Source organism: Nansenia antarctica (assembly GCF_963989245.1).
Source record: "Nansenia antarctica genome assembly, chromosome: 16".
NCBI lineage: Eukaryota > Metazoa > Chordata > Actinopteri > Argentiniformes > Microstomatidae > Nansenia > Nansenia antarctica.
In genome coordinates, this window is record NC_137686.1 from 19,834,544 (window position 1) to 19,854,956 (window position 20,413).

At 42.3% G+C, this 20,413-nt stretch overlaps 3 protein-coding genes across 3 annotated transcripts; 1 reads left to right on the forward strand and 2 right to left on the reverse strand.

The window, feature by feature from the left end:
- Nucleotides 1-4,157: 4,157 nt before the first annotated feature.
- Nucleotides 4,158-12,488, forward strand: ranbp3b (RAN binding protein 3b; the record flags this gene model as incomplete). The annotated part of the gene is made up of 17 exons (XM_080546998.1): nt 4,158-4,179; nt 5,898-5,953; nt 6,067-6,103; nt 6,278-6,364; nt 6,496-6,567; nt 7,075-7,140; nt 7,372-7,458; nt 7,650-7,759; nt 8,078-8,191; nt 8,416-8,501; nt 8,621-8,723; nt 8,853-8,952; nt 9,332-9,456; nt 9,566-9,686; nt 10,082-10,224; nt 10,728-10,914; nt 11,254-12,488. The coding sequence occupies 17 exons, from the start codon at nt 4,158-4,160 to the stop codon at nt 11,295-11,297; spliced, it is 1,560 nt and encodes a 519-aa protein (XP_080403124.1). The 3' UTR covers nt 11,298-12,488.
- A 689-nt stretch (nt 12,489-13,177) lies between these two features.
- On the reverse strand, nt 13,178-15,285 carry capsla (calcyphosine-like a). The gene is made up of 5 exons (XM_080546434.1): nt 15,260-15,285; nt 14,402-14,489; nt 14,042-14,219; nt 13,634-13,843; nt 13,178-13,443 (listed from the first exon to the last, which is right to left on the reverse strand). Exons 2-5 carry the CDS (start codon nt 14,482-14,484, stop codon nt 13,342-13,344), a joined length of 573 nt encoding a protein of 190 aa, XP_080402560.1. The 5' UTR covers nt 14,485-14,489; nt 15,260-15,285; the 3' UTR covers nt 13,178-13,341.
- A 3,558-nt stretch (nt 15,286-18,843) lies between these two features.
- On the reverse strand, nt 18,844-20,123 carry LOC308172088 (neurturin-like; the record flags this gene model as incomplete). The annotated part of the gene is made up of 3 exons (XM_080546999.1): nt 18,844-19,301; nt 19,732-19,760; nt 19,999-20,123. The coding sequence occupies 3 exons, from the start codon at nt 20,121-20,123 to the stop codon at nt 18,844-18,846; spliced, it is 612 nt and encodes a 203-aa protein (XP_080403125.1).
- Between the last annotated feature and the right edge of the window lie 290 nt (nt 20,124-20,413).

The window sequence follows — 20,413 nt, forward strand, 5'->3', positions numbered from 1 at the left end:
GATTAATTCAAGTTCAATTCAAGTTTTTTAACATGCATAGCTTTTACATGAAAAGGCTGACTAAATATGTAATCTATTGTCTATACTACTACATAACGTGTACTAGATTAATGCCCCACAAAATGCACTATTCACAAAATGCATGGTCTTATGTAACACACTATAAACAAGGATGAAATAAGAACTTGGTTGCTTCATCATTTTGGGGGATAAAACATCAACACAAACGCATCAAACCTGACATGAAGAGAGCTTTAGTTTTGCTTTTTGAATTGTCAAGTTGTCTAATAGGGAGGGTGACTGAGGCTGTGGATCAGGTGTTACAGGGGAATAGTATGTTTTTCTAATCCAAACTCAAAAAGTGTACACACCATTGTACTGTATTTTTCGGATATAACAGGTTATTACATTACATAAGACAAATACAGTTCAATGGAGTGTACAGTATACTGACAGTGCATACAGTATATGAGTTGGAACTGCATGTGCATATTCTACTGTAATAAGCACACAGACATACATGTCTTACAATAACATTCAATTGTATGTTTTTTAATATTTGTTTTGCTTTAGTTTTTATTATTATTTATTTTATCTTTCATTTTCTGCACTTTGAGATTATTGTTGCATAATTCAAAGCACTTTATCAATGTAATAGATTATTATTATTATTATTATTACATTATTATTATTGTTACAGTAAAATTATGGTAATATGAGAGTGTCTTCTCTTACACTTTCGGTTAGCTGGGAGGCTGTGTCGGCTCACGTTAGCTTCGCCTGATCTCGTTTACCATGACCTCTCACGGCCCAGTGGGACGAAATCAAATCAAGCACTTAGTTGGCCCATAGCGACATATACAGACTTACTTAGTAAAGGAAGATGCAAAATAATCAATAAGGAATAGATTTCACACTGACTGGACCATTTCAGGAGTAATGGCTGTCCTCCAGCACGTGTTATACAGCAAGAATGATCCCTTTATCGGGTCATAAAAACCCATTACACATCTTATCGCAGTGTTATCAATATGGCCTGAGAAAATCTCCATTATAAAAAAAGAGGCTACGCTCTAACCCTGGGAAGAACACAGGAATGGGGTTTGAGAGGACTGTAAACATCTAAAGTTATGAATGCATGGTTCTCACCATACCAGATCGCTTGTCCCTCATATGAAACCCTAAGGTATTCAACCAAGGGGCCAACTTCTAGACTGAGTTTGTATGATAGAGCAACACCATTTAGTACATACATTAAATATTGATTTAAAAAGTGGGAAACCGCCCCGCGGTGGTGTAGCGGTCTACGCACTGGCCGCTAGTGCATGCTGCCCACCGGGGCTGGGGTTCGTATCCCGGCTCGCCAGATCCAGAATATGGCCGAGGCACACGGGAAGCGGCATATTGGCCGGCCGCTTCCGAGGGGGGGTATAGGAGTATTTCTGGACTAGGATCCGTCGCGCAACACCGCCCCCTGGGGTGCCGGAATAACGGTACTGGGCTCGAGGAGTCAGTCAGCCTAGTCTGCCTGGCGCCCTCCTCTGGGACTGCCGGCCACGGGGTCGGGCGGCGGATCCAATGCAATAGGCAGGGGATATTTGGATGCTAAGTTGGGTTAAATTGGCTACCAAATTGGGTGAAAAAGGGATAAAATCTGAAAAACAAATTAAAAAAAAAAAAAAAAAAGTGGGAAACCATTCCTCCCCTTTGGCTATATCATGTTCTGACAGACTCAGTTGTAAGCACTCTTAGACATTAAGGACCGTCTGTCAGTATGGTCGTTAAATCATTGTCCTCCTCTGTGTTGAGCCTCTTGGCTCATGTTTCTGCTTGAAAGCTGTTTCCATTGGTTTACGCAGCTTAGAAACAGTTATTATTAATGGGAATATGGCAGCTCTGAGTGGACATTTGATAGCGTTGTTCACTGCTCTGTCACTTTCACATCCATCACATCACTGCCCAATGAGGCATCTCAGGCGCCTGTTTTTAGTCTTTGTTGCCTACAGGGTATTGCTCTCATCAGAGGTCTCCTGTTTTGGATCTGGTTACTACAATAGCTGTGGTCTCACACTGTTTAACAAAACATAGAATTTCCTCTTTCTGTTGCCACACAGAACGTGAGAGTAAGCTGTAATGCCAATAAGTTCTATCTATCAAACAATAATGATTCACATGAATCTAATTTCTTTCAATTTATTCACACGATTCAGACCTCTAAGCATTTCCGGACACTGTTCTATCTATTGTATCGTAATATTGTTAGTTGCTTTTTTTAATATGACAAAGTTATGGCAGTGTTTTAGGAACTACAAATAACAAAAAGGGCATAAAGCTGGCTTGAGTTGCTCTGTTTCCTGGTAATGATTGCACATTCACTGATCCTGATAGATTAATGGCATTGAACTTTTACAATAGCAGAGACATATTTGTCAAGACTTCCCAAAGGTGATGGTCCACCGCCAATAGAACTCGGATTCAGGTTGCATGAAACAGATGCATCTTGTCTTCAACATTCCAACAGACAATGTGATGTGTTATTTTTGCTCTTCATAGTTGTCGTCATTTTGAATGCATTTGATAAAAGCGATAACAGTAAAGCCATTAATCAGTATGGAAGAGAATTCTCTTTATTTGAATTCTTTACTTTGGCACAGAAAAGTCTTGGTGAGTTCAAACACTGACATCATGTATTTACTAAAAGTGCTGTCATGCACGTCATGATTGACACTCCAAGACAATACAATACAGCATGAAATATGGAATAGCCACTGATACAGATCAACAATTTGTGAGTTGTGTCAAACCAATTTTGTAAATGGGATGTACCTTCAATATATATTTTGATTGTTGTTGATGAACTGCTGTGTTTTTCAACTTGCCGATCAGTGTTCAGCAGTCATTCTTGAGGTGATTCTTTCTTGTTTTGAGAGAAAAAGATCCAGATTTTTTTAAAGTTACATAAATAGCTTTGGTGGTGTGGTGAGGTAAAATATCAAAGGGATCTTTGCGAATATGAATACTATGATCTTTGGTGCCTGGAAAACTAATTTCTATTACAATAGATGATGGACATACAAACAAATCGAACAGAGCTTACATGCATGATAAGAATACTCAGTTCTTGTACTGAGTGAAAGATTCATGCAAAAATATGTTTGAGGTGAAGACATTGGCTGTGTGGGTTGTAATAGGATCAGTATGATCCAGTGTTGTTTATGGCACACAACCCAGGAAGGTTTCATCTTCCGTTTTGGGCTTTGATGGGTCTTGTTAAGCAGTTGAGTAGTGTATGAACATGCTGTGGCTTGGGCTTTGCCTTCAGGGAAATGTTCAACTGTGATTCTCTCCTCAATTGTGAAACTCTGCTTGTTCTATATTCAAGTAAATCAAGGAGGGTGGTAACATCGCTTATCATAGGAACGAGGTCATCTTGCAGGTGGATTTTAGAATTAGTGAGGCCTCTGTAAGATTTCTGTCTTTGGAAGTCTGATGATGAGGAGAGTCTCACTCCCAAATAGTACTTTCAGGGAACAAAGTTATTGTTATTGTATGAGATAAATTTGCATTTTGTAAATACATAGGTGAAGGGAGTTCTAGAAATGTAGCACTAGGCTTACTCCAAGGTACTCCAATCTGCTTATTTGGACCATTGTCAGAACATCATTCTCATGTCTTGTAATACATGTTATGATGATGAAGAATGACCTACACTACACTACGCCATCTAGTGGTGGATGTAAGATAAGTAGGCCGTAGACCTGGGTGCCCCTGTTGGTCCCAAATAAATCCCTCCATCTCTCTGGACACATCCCAGTGGCATCGTATTTGCCAACAAGTCCAAAGTATTTGCCAAGTTGTCAAGTAAGCATACATAGGCCTACTGTATGAAAGCTCTCCGCAGATGATGAACACATGTGCAATATCCAAAATATGACGTAGTTGTTGTGCCTCTATGGGGTAAGATTTTTTTTTTTTCGAATCACCAATAAACGAAAAAATAATAATAATAATAATAGTTCATAGGACATACCACAGTGGTATTAAACATTTGACATTTTTACTGTAAACTGTATTCCTGAAAGGAAAAGCTGCTTTTTTCCGGCCTGCTGGACTTTTATTTCATGCGCGGTGGCTTGTGGGTGTGTGAGCAAAGTAAAATGGCGGACTTGGCAAACGAAGGTGAGTATTGACCGTGCGAGGAAACAAAACAAAGACTATTATCGGGTTATCAACGAAACCGCTGAAGTATCTGTTCACAATTGTCAAACCAACAAAATAGTGTTTCACAGCCTTTTTCAGAGAAGTGTAGCGCTGAATTTAGTTTCGCTCCGGTGGCATAAGAAAGAAAACCAACGGGCTTTCGCAAGCCTTTTCTCTGATCCCCGGTACGGAGGAGGAGCTAGCCCATGTAGCATCAGCTAGCCAATGTAGCAGCTAGCCCATGTAGCTCTGCTCAGCCTGCTCTGTTTAGGCGGGGATGAGGACAGATTTTGGGTGCTAGCTAGTTACAGTAGCTACAGTAAAGCTATGCATATATATATAGTTTGCAATTTGCTCAAGTCAAATGTCGCTTGGTATCCTAGATTGCATTTGTTTGAGCTAATAACGTGAGCTTTGGTTTGATAGACGCACTTGGAACATTTCCCTCCCAATGCTCCCCAATAGTTTAGCTCGTCTCGCTAACGTTGATGGACATCCTAGTTAGCAGTTTAGCTAGCAGCAATCACTGTGATCAAAACATAACACATTCCTATTTCAATTCGACGTCATTGCAAAAGCACACGGCTAACACGTTATTGTTACATATAATACACATATTGATTAGCTAGCCACCTGTCAAAGCTAAAAAAGTGGCTATTGTTGAAGTCAGTGTTAACTTGCTTAGCTAGCAGGCGAGGTAACCACTCACACTAGTCTAGGTCTAGCCTATGGCTAACATTAAACTATGTCGTACATTAGTTCACTGGCAACTCCACACGTTAGAGAGAGCTAGCTACGTAGTGAAGGCAGTGTTTATTAGCCCTTAAAGGTTATATATCTACCTATGGTAAAGTAACTCGCTTGTAGTGTCTTATATTAGAAAATAGAAATACACATTGGTTCCTAGCTCATTTTGCTAGTCCACTAGCTACTGCTTGTTATGACAGCAGTTGTTGTAATACAGCTAAAAATACTGTGGGGGGTGGGGCTGATCATGTGCTAATGTTTAATAACAAGTCAAAAGCATTGTGGCCCACACGATGAGTTAAAACCAACGGTCAGTGTTGTTGACCGATCCTGTAGCCCTGCATGGGAAATCATCATTTGTTCTGGATGGTTTATTTCAATGCTCTGACATGTTCCTTCTATTTTAAGCAAGCATGTTTGTTGTCTGAACCTTCATAGGCTGTTTTTACGGGGGAAACGAGTTTAGCCTTCTTCCGTTGGTCAGATGTTTATTCACTAAGTTTGTAACATGGCCAGCTGGCTTCTATTCAGAGAGATATCTGAACTCGGATGATGTGTGTTGGTGAACTGTGGTGGGCCCGGTTTTTGTGAAATATAACGGAAACGAGTTAAATGAGATGATTATGTTTGTCCCGCAGTTTCTTTTGGTATTTCAGATCATGTATTGTTCACATTTCTTCATTGGTATGCAGCATACCTCTGCCAGGATTAATGGGTTGTCTACATTCGTCATAGGTTACTCATTCATTATGCCTTAAGACAGAGTGGCTCATGGCACCCTGACAGTGGGATGCAGAAGGATGAGGAGGTGCCTGTGTTAAACACCACATTGAAATCCACAGAAGTGAAGCTGTGAAGATGATGTAACCGACAGATGTCATTGATGGATTTCAGTCGGATTACTCTCCAACCTTTGTAATGTGTGTTGCCCTTTTTCCCTCACCAAACAGATAAGCCTGCCATAGCGCCACCAGTCTTTGTTTTCCAAAAAGATAAAGCACAGAAGGTAAGCTGGCCAGTATTCTGTTTTGTCTGCTTCAACACTTAATAATTTGACCCACGTTGTAACTTTTAAGACGGAGAGGAATACCAGGTTCACTCAGTGCTTTTGTATTACAGCGATCGGCTGATGGATCGAGTGCGGAAGATGGAGACGGTACATTTTATTCCTTAGCTACATTGTCTATAAGTTGATGTTCTTATACGTCTTAGCTTACTTGGCTGAAACAATTGAGATTGGGGGCTCAATGTAGCCATTTTAAACTGCCCCGCTTTCATAAACTGTTGACCAATTCAACTAAAGTCTTGTTTGTTTTTTTCTTCCCGTCAGATTCAGACAAAGACGAGGGTGGTTATTGTCCTCCAGTTAAAAGGGAGAGGACTTCATCGTTAACACTTTTCCCACCCTCACATTCTGGTAAGGAAGCAAATCTTTGATTTAGGATTCATCCATAGAAGCTTTTCCCTGTTTTGTTTGTGTGGTTTTGTATGGCATTGCTGCTCCTCTTGTGTATGATGTGTTTAATGCCTGTCTTTTTTCCTCTGCAGCTCCTAAGAACAATGTCTTCATGCCTTCAAGTTTCTGCCAGTCTCCAACTGGAAATTCTGACTCGGAGCCAGGTGAGACTTGTAAACTGCTATTGGTTTCACTCGTGGAGTCTTGCCTGTCACTATGGCTTATATGCAGTACACCTTCCTCAGAGGATTGTTACAGTTACCTCCTCAGTGATTGGTATAGCATCCCTCAAATAATGACTCTGAAGATCACGAAGATGTCTGGAGGTGCAAGTAGGCCTGCAATTATATGAGTGGTGTTTATTTTGTATTTTTTTTTACTTCTATTTTCTGACTACACACATGAAACAGCCTAGCCAAGTGCTCAGGTAGGAAATTGGATTACAGAATGGCCTTTGAAGCATCCGTGGTATGCTATAGGGTACAGACAGCAATGCAACTCTGGGTTTATAAGGGTTGCTGTGGTAACGTGCCCTTGGGTTACGGAGGTGTGACGGGGGGCCAAGTCCATTTCCCAAGGAGAGACCGACCTAGGACAACAAACAGAGAAGCTGTCGTTAGGCATCCCTCTTAACAACCCGTACTCTGCCTTTCTTGTTTTCACCTCACCAGAAGAGAAGCCTGTGGGATTTCGTCTAAAACCACCAACTCTTATCCATGGGCAGGCACCTAGTTCAGGTGGGTGCGGGTGTGTGTCTGGGTTTGGGTCTGGGTGTGGGTGTGTGTTGTCGTGCGGGCTGTGTTTGTGTCTTGCATTGAAATAGGAAAGACAAGGACAATATATGTTTATTGATGAATGTAGATGGATTCGTGACATGGATGGACTACTGTACAGTGGACCTCTGGAGCTATTAAGTGATGTTAAAGATATCCAAGTCAGATCCAATCCATTAGCAGATTCTCTTCCAGGTGTCCCAAGTCAGAAGCCCAAGGAGCAGCAGCGAAGTGTTCTGAGGCCAGCATTGCTCCAGGCCCCTCCTGCCAAGATCCAGTCCAGTGAGTAAATACTGAAGTTACGCCGCTGTCCTGCTCACGACACACACCCACACACCCACACACCCCCCCCCCCCCCCCACACACACACACACACACACACACACACACACACACACACACACTCATCCTCTGTTTGTCCCTCTCTCTCTCTCTCTCTCTCTCTCTCTCTCCCTCCATCTGTATGAATGTAGACTCCAGCTGTGGGACCAACGGAGTGAAAAAGTCATCAGATGGGACATCAGAGGGACAATCCATCTTCCTGAACAACACAGAGCACTCAGATGGCCCAGCCAAGTCACCGGTGAGGGGGAGGGAAGGTTACCCAACATCAGGCAGGGACTGGGTGCTCATCATGTGTTTCATATTGGTAGGGCTAGTGAGCTATTGCTTTAAGAAGGGTATATTGTAACTGGTCTCTGTACAGTGCTTTAAGTACATCTGTAGAGTGCTTAAAGTACATTTGATGTCTATGTTAACTACGGTACATTATAATTATGTTGGGGAAATGTTTTTATTTTTATTTTTTAGCAGATGCGTTTGGAATGTCATTATTCCAAGACTGCTATACTCCTTTAGCTGTTTGGTTTTTATAATGCCTTTTTATATTTGTGTCCTGTAGAAAGATGAAATGGAGGAGGATGATGCAAGTGGACAGAAAGAGGAGAGTGGAGAGAACGATTCATCTGCAGAGTCCTCGTTTGTATTTGGGCAGAATATCAAAGACAGAGCAAAGGTTTTTCCCCTTTGATTTATTTGCCGTTCACTTCGTATTTTTCAAGAGTAATGTGTAATTTAGTAATGAATGTTTAATTATTAATATAGTAAATACAAGTGGCTGTTATAGATGATCAATGATAAGTACAGGTTTGTTAATATTTGAGTTGTTTTAGTTACATTTCTCTTAGCCCAAGTGAATTACTACGCTGTCTTTTCAAATGTTTGTTTTTCTCCCCCTAGGTGAAAGAGAACAGTAAAGATGGCAAGTCGAAAGATTCTCAGAAAGAGGGCACTAATTATTTCTTACAGTACATCAGCACCCCCAGGTAACATGTCCGCCGAGTAGGATCGTACACGACTGCTCCCAGACCTTTCCTCTGGTAAACAATCTGCCCGCTCTGGGAATGTCCTCTGACTAATCTGTCTTATTTTGGCCTTTTTGCAGTTCAAAGAACGCCACAAAGAACGCCACAAACAATACTGACACAAACAATACTGACACAGGGGCGAAGTTTGTCTTTGGACAGAATATGTCTGAGCGAGTACTGGTGAGTAGGTGTTGTTTTATTAGCAGTCTCTTTCGCTTAAGGCCACATGCCATTGAAATGACATGAACCGAGACCTTAGGTGAACCCAGATAGGGGTGCTGCATGGTTGACTTGTGCTGTGGTTTGCAGAGTCCCCCTAAGGGCGGGGAGTCGTCAGTGGAGGAGAGTAAAGAGGCGCCAGCTGCCCCCGTGTCTGAACCCTCCTCCCAGGAGAACACCCCGGAGAAGGGTAAGAAAAACCACCTCTCATTACCCCCCCCCCCCCCCGTTCCACCACACCCAGCATGTATACAATCAGGGGAAGAAGGAGCCCTATTATATTCTGTATGTGTGTGTGAAGGATGAGCCCTATTATATTCTCTATATATTTTGTGTGCTTGCGTGTTAATCATATCTGAATGGATTTAGCTCTCGTCAAAGCTGATTGTTGTGTGGGGCTTACCGGCCACATCTGCGACCAATGATGGCATTTTTTACTGCCTTCCCCTACTTTCTATCTTTTTGCAATCATTCTGGATCTTTCGTCTGTCTGAATGGCTTCTCCATCCCCACCATAACCCAATGCTAAACCCTCTGGCCTCTACTCATACTGTTGTGTTTCATTGCAGTGAACAGCGTGACGGAGTCTCTGGAGGAGTCTGCAGCAGCATACACCAAAGCCACAGCCAAGAAGTGCATCTTAGAGAAAGTAGAAGTTAAAACTGGAGAGGAATCAGAGAGCAACGTTTTACAGGTTGGGCAATTTAGTCTCTGTGGCTAATAAGATATATAAATGTACTAGATCTGTAATGAATGTGGGAAAATGTGCAAGAAGTGACATTGCTCGTCTTCTGCCTCCTCAGATACAATGCAAGTTGTTTGTGTTTGACAAGGCTGCACAGTCGTGGATAGAGCGAGGTCGAGGTCTCCTGAGACTCAACGACATGACGTCGACGGACGACGGAAATCTACAGTCTCGTCTAGGTACGCAGGGTCACCCGTCGGGTCGGCTGTGGCTCAGGAGGTAGAGCTGGCGTCTAATGGCCGCAACGTCGGCGGTTGGCTCCTCCTGTCTACCTGTCGAGGTGTTTTTGGGCAAGACACTGAACCCCAAATTGCTCCCAATGAGCGGGCCGGTACCTTGCGTGGTAGCTTGCAGCCATTGGTGTGTGAATGTGTGTGTGTGTGTGTGAATGAGAGGCCATTGTAAAGAGCTTTGGATAAAGGTGCTATATAAGAGTGATTGGTTAACAGTGACCAATGGGAAAAAGAGCTGACCTGAGTATTCTTTACTGGCATAAATGAAATAATGTGAATGTTTTAAATCCGCTCTGCTTGAGGCTGATGATCCTGAGACGTATCTGGTTGTGTTTGTCCAGTGATGAGGACCCAGGGCAGCCTGCGCTTGATCCTCAACACCAAGCTGTGGCCTCAGATGCAGGTGGACAAGGCCGGCGAGAAGAGCGTCCGCATCACTGCCTTGGACACAGAGGACCAGGGGGTCAAAGTCTTTCTAATATCGGTACAGCATCATCATTACTTAATTATTATAATAGCTAACCCTCGTCACGTTAGGTTTCAACTCTATAATCAAACTATTTGGAAAGGCGCACACACACACACAATGGAAAGGTCTAAGCCTAAAGCCCTGGCGACACAAAAAAGTATAAGTATGAAGAATAGTATAAGTATATAAGAACACAAAAAACCGATGTAGTATGACGGTACTATGACTAGTATTTGAAGCAGCCTAGCAACTCAAACAACACTTTTTAAATTCTCTAAACGGACTGCTCCTAAAAAAACTACAACTGGACACGTCATCTCTGTCGACCGTCAACGAAAGATCCCATCCGTAGTTAACGGATACAACAGACTAGTGTGTGACTTAAGTTGAAAGTAGATCGAGTCTTTATGGATAGTGAAGTACATTATAGTAGTATAAACACCACGGTTCGCTGACAGCATTGGTAGATGTAGTGGCTGTGTGTCTGACCAGTGTGTGCTTGTCCCTGTGTCCTCCAGGCCAGTTCGAAGGACACAGGCCAGCTGGCCGCGGCGCTGCATCATCGTATCCTAGCTCTGAAGAGCAGGGCGGACCAGGAGCCTGAGACCCCGGCTGCAGCCATGCCGGGCGCTGACGTGCCCCAGTCCAACGAGGAGGACAGTGATGAGGACGAGGTCGCCAACACAGCCTCCACTCCTGCTGCAGGTCAGTTAGTGGGGAAACTGTGTGTGTGTGTGTGCGTGTGCGTGTGCGTGTGCGCGTGCGCGTGTGCGTGTGTACTGTATGTACACTGTATGTACTGTATGTGTGTGTGTGTGTGTGTGTGTACTGTATGTGTGTGTGTACCGTACCGTTCCACCATGCCTCTTAATACACTGAGAGAGCTAATGCCCAACAATACTGTGTCTAGGTTTAGAATGTCATGGAGTTGTGGTGGAACACACACCCACACAAATAATGTGTTATATTATATAATATTATTTCACAGATCACTGTCCCAGGTGCCTGTTCTTAAGTGTGCCCCTCTCTCTCTCACGCCAACAGGGAACTCAGAGGGAGGAGAGACCCAGGCGGCCGGAAGCACATAGCGGCGCCCTTTAGGACTGCCTGCTGGGATGCTGCTCTCTTGGCGTTTTGCTGCAGGCGTCTCTATGGACACCCCTGACCAACATGGGTCCTTCAGACCAGTACTTTTGGATATTAGAAGTCTAGCTCCAGGAATTAAAAATACCCCCTGTGCCGGAGTGTCTCACCCAACAACTCGTGCAGTTCATTTTTTTCTCTGCATTCAAACGTCAAAATCTGGAGTTGCAAAACATTTTTTTTTCTCTCCGTTTGTGTTTTATTTTTGTTTTTTCGATTAATTTTGTTTTTTCGACTGCAAAAATAAAAGACTTCATAGCTTTGGTTTGGGACTTGGCTGCTCATCATATTGATGAGTGTTAGGGTGTTTTTCCTCTACATTTTATGGTATGGCACATAGACTGCAGTTTCTACTTTGGGACCTTTTTACTCACTCTTACTACCATACCTCTGGGACCCACACCTCCAGAGGGGCTCTTCTTGTCACCGTATATTGACTAGTCATCCGGTCAATTGTTTGTACATCTATTTGAACATGTGCCCCCCCCCCCCAAACCCCCACCACCATCACCACCACCTCTTACCCCCATTCAGTCTCCATTTGTTGGGTAGTTTCTGGAAATGTAATTTATTTTTGGTTCATCATTTTCATTAGGCATCTAACACATGCACTGTTTGTAATGGCTAGCCAATATCACTGTCCTCAATGATAGCAGTTTATTATATTTCCTATTGACCTAGTACATAATAAAGGACTAAAACAACCATGGCTCTCTTCCTGTGGGTTAATACTCCAAGGATAATCAATGGGCAACATGGAGTTGCCTCAATGTTTCTCTAAATTTAACTGACTTTGTGTTAATAGTCATCAATCTTGATGGGATGTTTTTGTTCGTTTTATGTTTCTCAAGAAATTAACGCAAAATCAGTCAACATTCTGCATGTAACGGATTTTATTTCCCCAACATCTTGAGGGTTTATATTGTGTTGATACCGTATTTTTTTTATTTGATAATATTATATGAACGTTTTATCCATTTTCATTTCATTTAGAAAACAAGTTGGAATGAAGATTTATTTTGTGTGTGGACATTTTGAGTGCATTCAGACAACTGTACCACCCTTGAATGTCATGATGTAAATTTGAATATATTATCATTTAGTAGAGCACCATGTTTCTCAACTCCTTCAATGTCTCCCCTCTTTACAAAATAAAACATTTTGGAATGACTTGTGTTGACTTTTGTCATGGATCTAAGAACTGTCAAGCATATTCAATTAAATGATAAATATATAGTAACTCTGGAGAAATCTGAAATCTTTCCTAACAGCAACAATATTACAATGTACTGGTAGGAAAACAGTCAACAGATTCGTTAGTGGTGGCTTAGTGAATATTGAGTTGGACAGGTGATCAGAAGGTCATGAGTTCAAATAATGGAACACCACCACTAGTGTGCCCTTTGAGTGAGGCACTTAGTCATAAATAACTCCAGGGAGACTGTCCTTCTAATCTGTCATTGGTTGAAATGTCATTATTAAATCCCTTGTTTCAGTCATTTCAGAAATGTCATAACTCAGTTGAGTTATGTGTGCAGTGTACACCAGGGGGCACTACAGGCCTCGGAAAGATCATGAGGAATACCGGAGAGAAGGGGTAGCAGATGTTTTAGGTCCGGTGATTCCCAATGTATTACTTTGGTGTGATGATGATGACTATTATGGAGGCACATACAGGTACAGGAGTGATCAATTGAGGCACATGACAGAGTTTATTTGGCAAACCAGAGAAGATCTGTATAATCTATTCACCATGAGAGAGATATCTCTGCTAAATAAAGTCATGACAAATGTATAACAAGGATTGGATTAGAAAAGTGTTATTTTCAAGATTAAAACATTTCACTATTTTACTTAATACATAATCAATGTGAAACATTTTCAGATTCTAAATTATAATTTGCTATATACTGTATGTATAGCAGTTTAGCACAAGAGATAAGTAGGCTACAAGAGAATCCCTTTGTGCCCATTGGTAAAGGCTCATATCTACAGCTTCCAGGCATTCCGCATCATGGTTGCAAAGTACGCATCCTCGTCAATGGAGGCACTCACTCCACTGTAGTAGTTTATGAACTCCTCCTTCGTCACCTGCAGAAGAGGGATGCTATGTAAGCAGAGATAGTGTGCACAAGCCTTTTTTTCTACTCCAACGCACTTGTCGAATAGAGAACACAGGTGTGCAAAAGCAGCCCTTTTGGCCAACTCTATGTAAATTAAACGTTTTGCCTGTTGAAACCAGATGCCTTAAAAAGGTAATTTTAGTCAATTACAAGTATACCTTGCCATCTTTGTCATTGGGGGAATCAAAACTGTCCAGGAAGGAGAGGAACACCTGATCCTCAGTCCACTGGCCACTCTTGTATTTGGGGTGTTTTGTGCCATTGTACACGCCCCTCAAGTCCTCCACGGTCACCACTCCATCCCCTGTCTTGTCCAACTTCTTAAAGGCCTCTGAAATCACCTGCTTCCTGCAGCTGGACATAGGAGGCTAATGGGAACATCAGCACACACCGTTATATGTAATAATGTATTTGAAAGCCACTATTGGGTAACTAATATAACCTGTCCAGTTGTAATGATGATTAACATGATCATGATGCCCACATAATGCTTCAACACATACATACTGATTATCAAGATTTAGTCATTGTTACATTGTGGTTAATTTAATAGTCACTCTACCAACCCTCAAATTCTCCAGAAACTCATTGAAGTCGACAGTGCCACTACCATCCCTGTCCAAGAGTACGAAGATCTGCTGCGCCTCGTCCCTGCTCAGGGTCACACCATAAGTGTCCAGTCCTTTCAGAAACTCCTGCATGTCCAGGGACTTGCTGCCGTCGTCATCCATGATACGGAAGGTCCTTTAGGGAAGGCGGGGAAGAAAAGCCATATATACCAAAACCAATTTACCATGAAGACTTCTGTATTTCTCCACTTACTGTATTTGATCTGAATGTTCCCTTATGTGTCAGAATGAAAGTAACTGGAAGACAACTAAAGGATTCTAAATTGTTTGTTTGGTTCTTTGATTGGTTCTACTTGCCTTGCCAATCCTTTTATGCCAGCAGATCCTCTGGCCAGACATTGCTGTCTTAGCCCCTCCAGTGGATCGTGTGTTTTGGCCATGTCTCCTGGAAAAGCAAAAACAGTACAACAAAATACAGCATCGGCTTACTCAATGCTTAGAGTTAGGTAATGGGGCTATAATATAACACTGGAAGTGAAATCAACAAAAACAAAATTAGCCAGGAGAAAAAGTAGAAACCTGCGTCCCTAGTAACCTGCAGTAAACAGTATCTATCCATGGAAGCTACTTGATAGCAAAATACACAAGGAAACGTAGACAAATCAGGCCTGCACATCTTAGGTATTTTACCTTTTTTTTCTCTTTTCTTTTTTTCGTTTAACGCCGTTTATAAGGTCAAATGTATTTCTATGCATAATGTAATCCTAGTTGAATGAATGAATGAAAGGTCTTTATTGTCATTAATATAGTACAGGTACCATACAACGACATTTGGGAGGGGGGGCTCCCCTGGTGCTAGGAAAAAAACTAAAAACAAGAAGGGAAAAGAGCTGGTTTACATAAATAAAGGCTATGTACACTATCCACTATACTATGCTATACAAATAAAACACTGTGCTGTACTCTATGCTATGCTATACCTATTCTAACATTTCCTATCTCTGAACCTTATGTACCCTAGGGTTGTCATATAGTTGCCCAGACAACACACAACAACGACTCATTCCTCAAAGTCGACACCGGAAAATTTGAGAAAAAGTACAACAACTTTTCTGATAAGAAAACAATACTTTTTAATGTGTCCATCATAAGAGTGCAAGCCAGGACAAAAACGAGTAAAAACAAGTTGTCATCTATGATCTAGTGGTCTCTCACCTGTTGCGTTTGCAGATTGCGCGTCAAAGTGTCTGTAGATCAGATTGCTGGATCACGCCCCTCGCTCTTCCTTTTACAATACTACTACTAGAATGAGACCAGTGCCTCGTGTGGTTAACTAGGAGTAGGTAAGGCATTGTACTGATGGACTATAAATCCTAAAAGGTCGTCCTTGCTTTAATTGCTTTTGATCACCTAGTGCCTAATTAACTTGTTGAATATAATGTGGTCTGTATTTCTATATGATGACTTAATGTGTAAACTGCTGTGCGCTAGATTTTTCTTTTTGGCGCAAATCTGTTCACCGTGCACCTCACACCTGTATCCAGGGCTGGACTGGCCATCTGGCATACCGGGCATTTGCCCGGTGGGCCGCGGTAGTTTTGGGCCGAGCCGACCGGCAAAATAAAAAATAAAATAAAAAATAAAAAACTTTTTTTTTTATTTAAAAAATAAATAAATTTACCAGCCGGCCCGGCCGAAAGCTACCATCGAACGGCCCATAAATCGAAAGCTACCATTGAACGGCCCATAAATCAGGGACAGCGGCCCATTGGTTGCTTTTCTATACAGACACTGGGCTGGCCCAATCAACAGAGAGAAGGGGGTCAGGGGTCACGCACGCACGCAGCACCAGACCTCCGTCTCAGTTTCGCGGTAGTTTTGGGCCGAGCCGGCCGGCAAAATAAATTTAGTTAGCCTGGATAGTTACTAGATAGATACTAAGAGAGATGGAGCGCAAAAGCACACTAAAACGGAAGGGAGGCTGGGAAAAACTTAGGGAGAAAAACAAAAAGAAACTCGAGGCAGATGCTGCCAAATGTGTAAACATTAGGGACATGTTTGCTGCACCCTCAAGTTTACCACAGCAGCAACAGCAACAGGTTGAAGAGGAGGCTGGCAGGGAGGAGCGGGAGCAGGGTACAGATACAGAGGATAGAGAGGATACAGAAGAAGCGAGGCCAAGTCAGCCTGTAACCGTTGACCCGGTAAGGAAAATATAGGTAGCTGTGTAGGGGTGTAACGGATCGCCCCCCACGGTTCGGCACGCATGTGTACCGCGGATCAATTGCAAAATGTAACCAAGTAATAATATTACTTAATATTAGTTAATATCCCTTTTAAATCACAATGTAGAGTTGCCATGAAAAGATAGACGCGACAGTTGCGTGCTTTGTTTTACTCTAAAGCGCAATGATAGGTTGATAATGGAAAAAAAAAATCTAGAACAACAAGGCTGCGTTCGTAAATTCGCTCTGGAATCTGATCACTGAGTACACTGGTCTACTTGCACTGGTACCATTGCTTACTGTATGTAGTCGTCTTTGTAGTGGTTTGGGGGAATACTACAGTTATGACTGTACAGCACAGTATATAAGACGAGTATATAAGGCAAGTATTTTTGTGCTGGTGGGTGTGGTCCGACCGATTGGGGTGGGCCTGTCTGGGCCAAAAATGCCAGGGCCTAATTTTTGTCCCAGTCCAGCCCTGCCTGTATCTAACAGTTGGTCTCAGTCGACAGTTCCACTAGTGCGATTTCAAATCCATCGTTGTAGTGATAGTTTTGATGTGTGATTGGATGGAGGCCCATTGATAATGAATGTAGGCCTGGTGCTTGTTAGAATAATTGTTTATAAGCATGGATGGATTCACATCTGGATATGCCATAACAGTGGGAATATAATGGATGTTAAAAAGAGGAATCTGGTATCCAGGTGACCTGTATGGTAGGCTACTAAGTTTGTTTTATTTTTTTAAAAACTGTTCTATATGATCAATTGAAGTCATATAATCACCTGTGTAACAACAACAGCTACGCAAGGATGCTGTTCATTGACTTGAGCTCAGCATTTAACACCACCATCCCCTCCAAGCTGGTCACCAGACGTGTCCCCCTGTCTCCCCATACAATTTCGCCCATGGGTGCACCATCAAGAGCATTCTGACTAAGTGCATCACAGTGTGGTATGGCAGCTGCTCTGTCTCTAACCGGAAGGCCCTGCAACGTGTGGTGAAAACCTCCCAGTTCATCACCGGTGCCCAACTCCCTGCCATCGAGGTCCTCCCTCTGCGGAGGGAGTGAGGCATCAGTCACATGCCTCTATTTGCACTCTCTGATTATGTGCCAAACTACATTTCGTTGTCTTAGTACTTGTACTTGTAATTGTAATTGTGCAATGACAATAAAGTTGAATCTAATCTAATTTAGTAATGACCGAGACCAAACTGTGTACAGAGAGAAGCAGAATGATGACCAACAAACCCTCTGAAATGGGTAGTGTTTATTCAACAGTTGATAAGACAAAATATTTTTTGGCACAATTGCTCAATGGATAAGCTGTCTCTAAATAAATATGCAAACCATAATTTACAATAAATACACATTATCCATAACAGAGATGCACTGCATCATTCCTGTTGAGTGTAACCACAGTGCTTACTGCAGAATCAGCCAACTGCCACACTGCAGAATTGTTGCAATGAGTTTGCATTGAAAAGGAATGATGAACATACAAGAAAAATACACGTGATGATGCATTTTTGGAGCACATGAAATATCATCATTAGTATTTGAAATATCATCAGTATTTGTTCACATTATATGTCAGCACTTGGATGCTGAAGAGACAAAAATAAAAATTATTAAATCACCTGTTAGCATAAATTTAATCTCTCCAAAGTATGATCGAGTTGATTCTGTAAATAGATTGTGGTCTCTAGTTGCAATAGTTTTGGCAATGCTTTGAGGAAAGTAATTACAGAGGTCTGATAAAATTGCTGTGTTAAAGTCTTTTTTTTTATTTTTAAATGAAGGTCTGAGTTGATAAAAAGGCTCAAATGGAAAATTCAATACGTTTGTGTTTTCGTTGGAATACTATTTGATGAATAACCCATATAATATCTCACCATGTCAGAATGGATACGGTGAAATGTTGTGATATCTTTCTAATTTGGTTTTCTTAGCAAATGATGGGGAATAAAGTTGTTTCCCATGTAAGGGAGATTTTCCTAGTTGATCATCTATTCAATACTCAGATAATACATAACGTACAAAAGTGTATATCAAGCCTGAAAACAAATCCAGAGTGCCATCACGTTTTGTATTCAAATTAACACTTGACATTCGCTTGCTTGTATACCTGTGTAGTAGCACCATACACTTGTGTAATAACAAACATTGTCAATTTTATTATCATTCATATGAAAACAAAGTTGTTACTACAATAACCACAATGTTACTACACAGGTATACATACAAGCAACCAAGACTCACCAAATCATCTTAATCACATACAGTATGTGTTTCTCTTGTTACGCCTCATCACAGAAACACAGTCGTTTTGTGTCCAGGTGATTGGGTGCCAACCTTTTCCATGTGGCCATAACACGGGTGGTGCAAAGTCTACCTCTAACCAGGTCGACATACGGCACATACGTACTGTAGGTGTGCAGGCCTGAACCTGTTCCATTTAATCCTCCCCCTCGTCTAACAGTATCCATGAGGACTTAGCAGACATGTGAGTGGAGGCGGTGGTTGTCCTTCGCTGAAAGAAAGTCTTGTGGCTCCAACCGACGCCACCAGGTCAAGCACAACCACACTGCCTGGCAGACACTTCCTGTAACGTGTGGTATCTAGAACTGTTGTCCAGGAAGGAGATATCTTTCTCATACGTGATTGGCCGGCAGCACGGAGTGTACCGCGCCTTGTTTTTCCTCCCCTTGCTGCTGATGACCCCCGTCCTTCTCATGTGTTCTAGGGTGATGTCGTAGTTGCGTCTGCGCGCGGTGCACCTGCCGCTGCAGTACCTGAACACCAGTGTCTCGTCACTGACGTAGCCCAGGCCCAGCTCGCTCACCATGACCTGCACCTCACGCAGAGCGCAGGGCTTTAGCCTCCTCTTCTCTCTCTTAGTCCTCCTGGTCTGGCTCTCGTGACTCTCCTGGCTTTCTTCCAGAAGCTCCTTTCGGGTATTTCTGTCCACCAGAGTCCCAATAACCTGCTTCAGCTCCCCATCTGAGAAGCTCTGGAGAAGGTGGGAGACTGGGGAAGGAGAGATCAAAACAATCAGGTACAGTGAACTGTGCTTCCTGATGATTGTGCTGCTTACACATGAACAAGCCTATGAATAAGGGTCCAGGGAATTAAGAATTTTGATTATTTTGGAAAACTCAAGGCCCTATCAACAACATATGAGGAGGAATCGTGAGATCCAACGTGTACCTTCTGGCATTTGGTGCTTAAAAGGAATTAAACCACATTAATACAGAATATTATTTTCAACCTCCACCATGTTTCAGGGCACTTTAAGTAAAGCACAATTCTTGTCTTTCTAAACTACCCTCTCGGCAAGCCAATGAGGTGTGAAGTGACTGTGGTTTATTGGGAAGAATAAAGACACGTTCTATAAACAACATAACGACCGTAGAGAGAGGTACTAAGCCATCTGTCAGGGACCTGACAACCCTTTTACATGCCGCCTCATCTGAAACGGCCTGGTTGCTAAGGAAGACAAAAACAGTTTATCTTACATTGGGAGAGGAGAGAGCTGATGCTGTCTGCTGCCCGCACTGTTCTGGGGAGCCCACCCATCGTCTTGGACGACGACGATGTTGATGATGATGATTGTGGTGATTGTGATGATGATGAAGATAATGATATTTCCCTTGTCATTGCTAATGATGGTGGTTTCAATGGCGATGATGATGATGATGATGATGATGATGTTGACAGAGATGACTGTTGAGCTTTGATCCTTTGCTTAAGTCTTATTGGTCCAATCGTAGGGGTGTTTCTAATGAGGAGGATGGAGAGTGATGCACCACAGAGCATGAAGGCAAAAGTGGCACCTTTCCATAACTTCATCTTAGAATGTGAAGGAGCATTGAAACTCTGCCAGGGAAGAGAGACATAATGAGCCAGTTAGACATAACATACTGTTACCTCTGTGTTCATGTATATCACTTATCACTGGTAATCCAATGAACCATAACACGTTTTGGCTTTGGTGTACGAAGACTGTTATTAACCTAGTGTAGCATTATGCATAAAGGGGCAATCTGTAACTGGTAGATATACTGTATTTGTTTACTTTTAATGAATTTATTATATATAGCCATTGATGTTCGAAGAACTGTCCCATCAGAAACCAAAAT

What these genes read in the sequence shown, in the direction of transcription:
- capsla (XM_080546434.1), bottom strand. Translation starts at nt 14,484, where the DNA reads ATGGCCAAAACACACGATCCACTGGAGGGGCTAAGACAGCAATGTCTG. An exon ending in GGCATAAAAGGATTGGCAAG is followed by an intron (nt 14,220 to 14,401) that starts GCAAGTAGAACC and finishes CCTTCCCTAAAG; the next exon opens with GACCTTCCGTATCATGGATG. An exon ending in CCAATGACAAAGATGGCAAG is followed by an intron (nt 13,444 to 13,633) that starts GTATACTTGTAA and finishes CCTCTTCTGCAG; the next exon opens with GTGACGAAGGAGGAGTTCAT.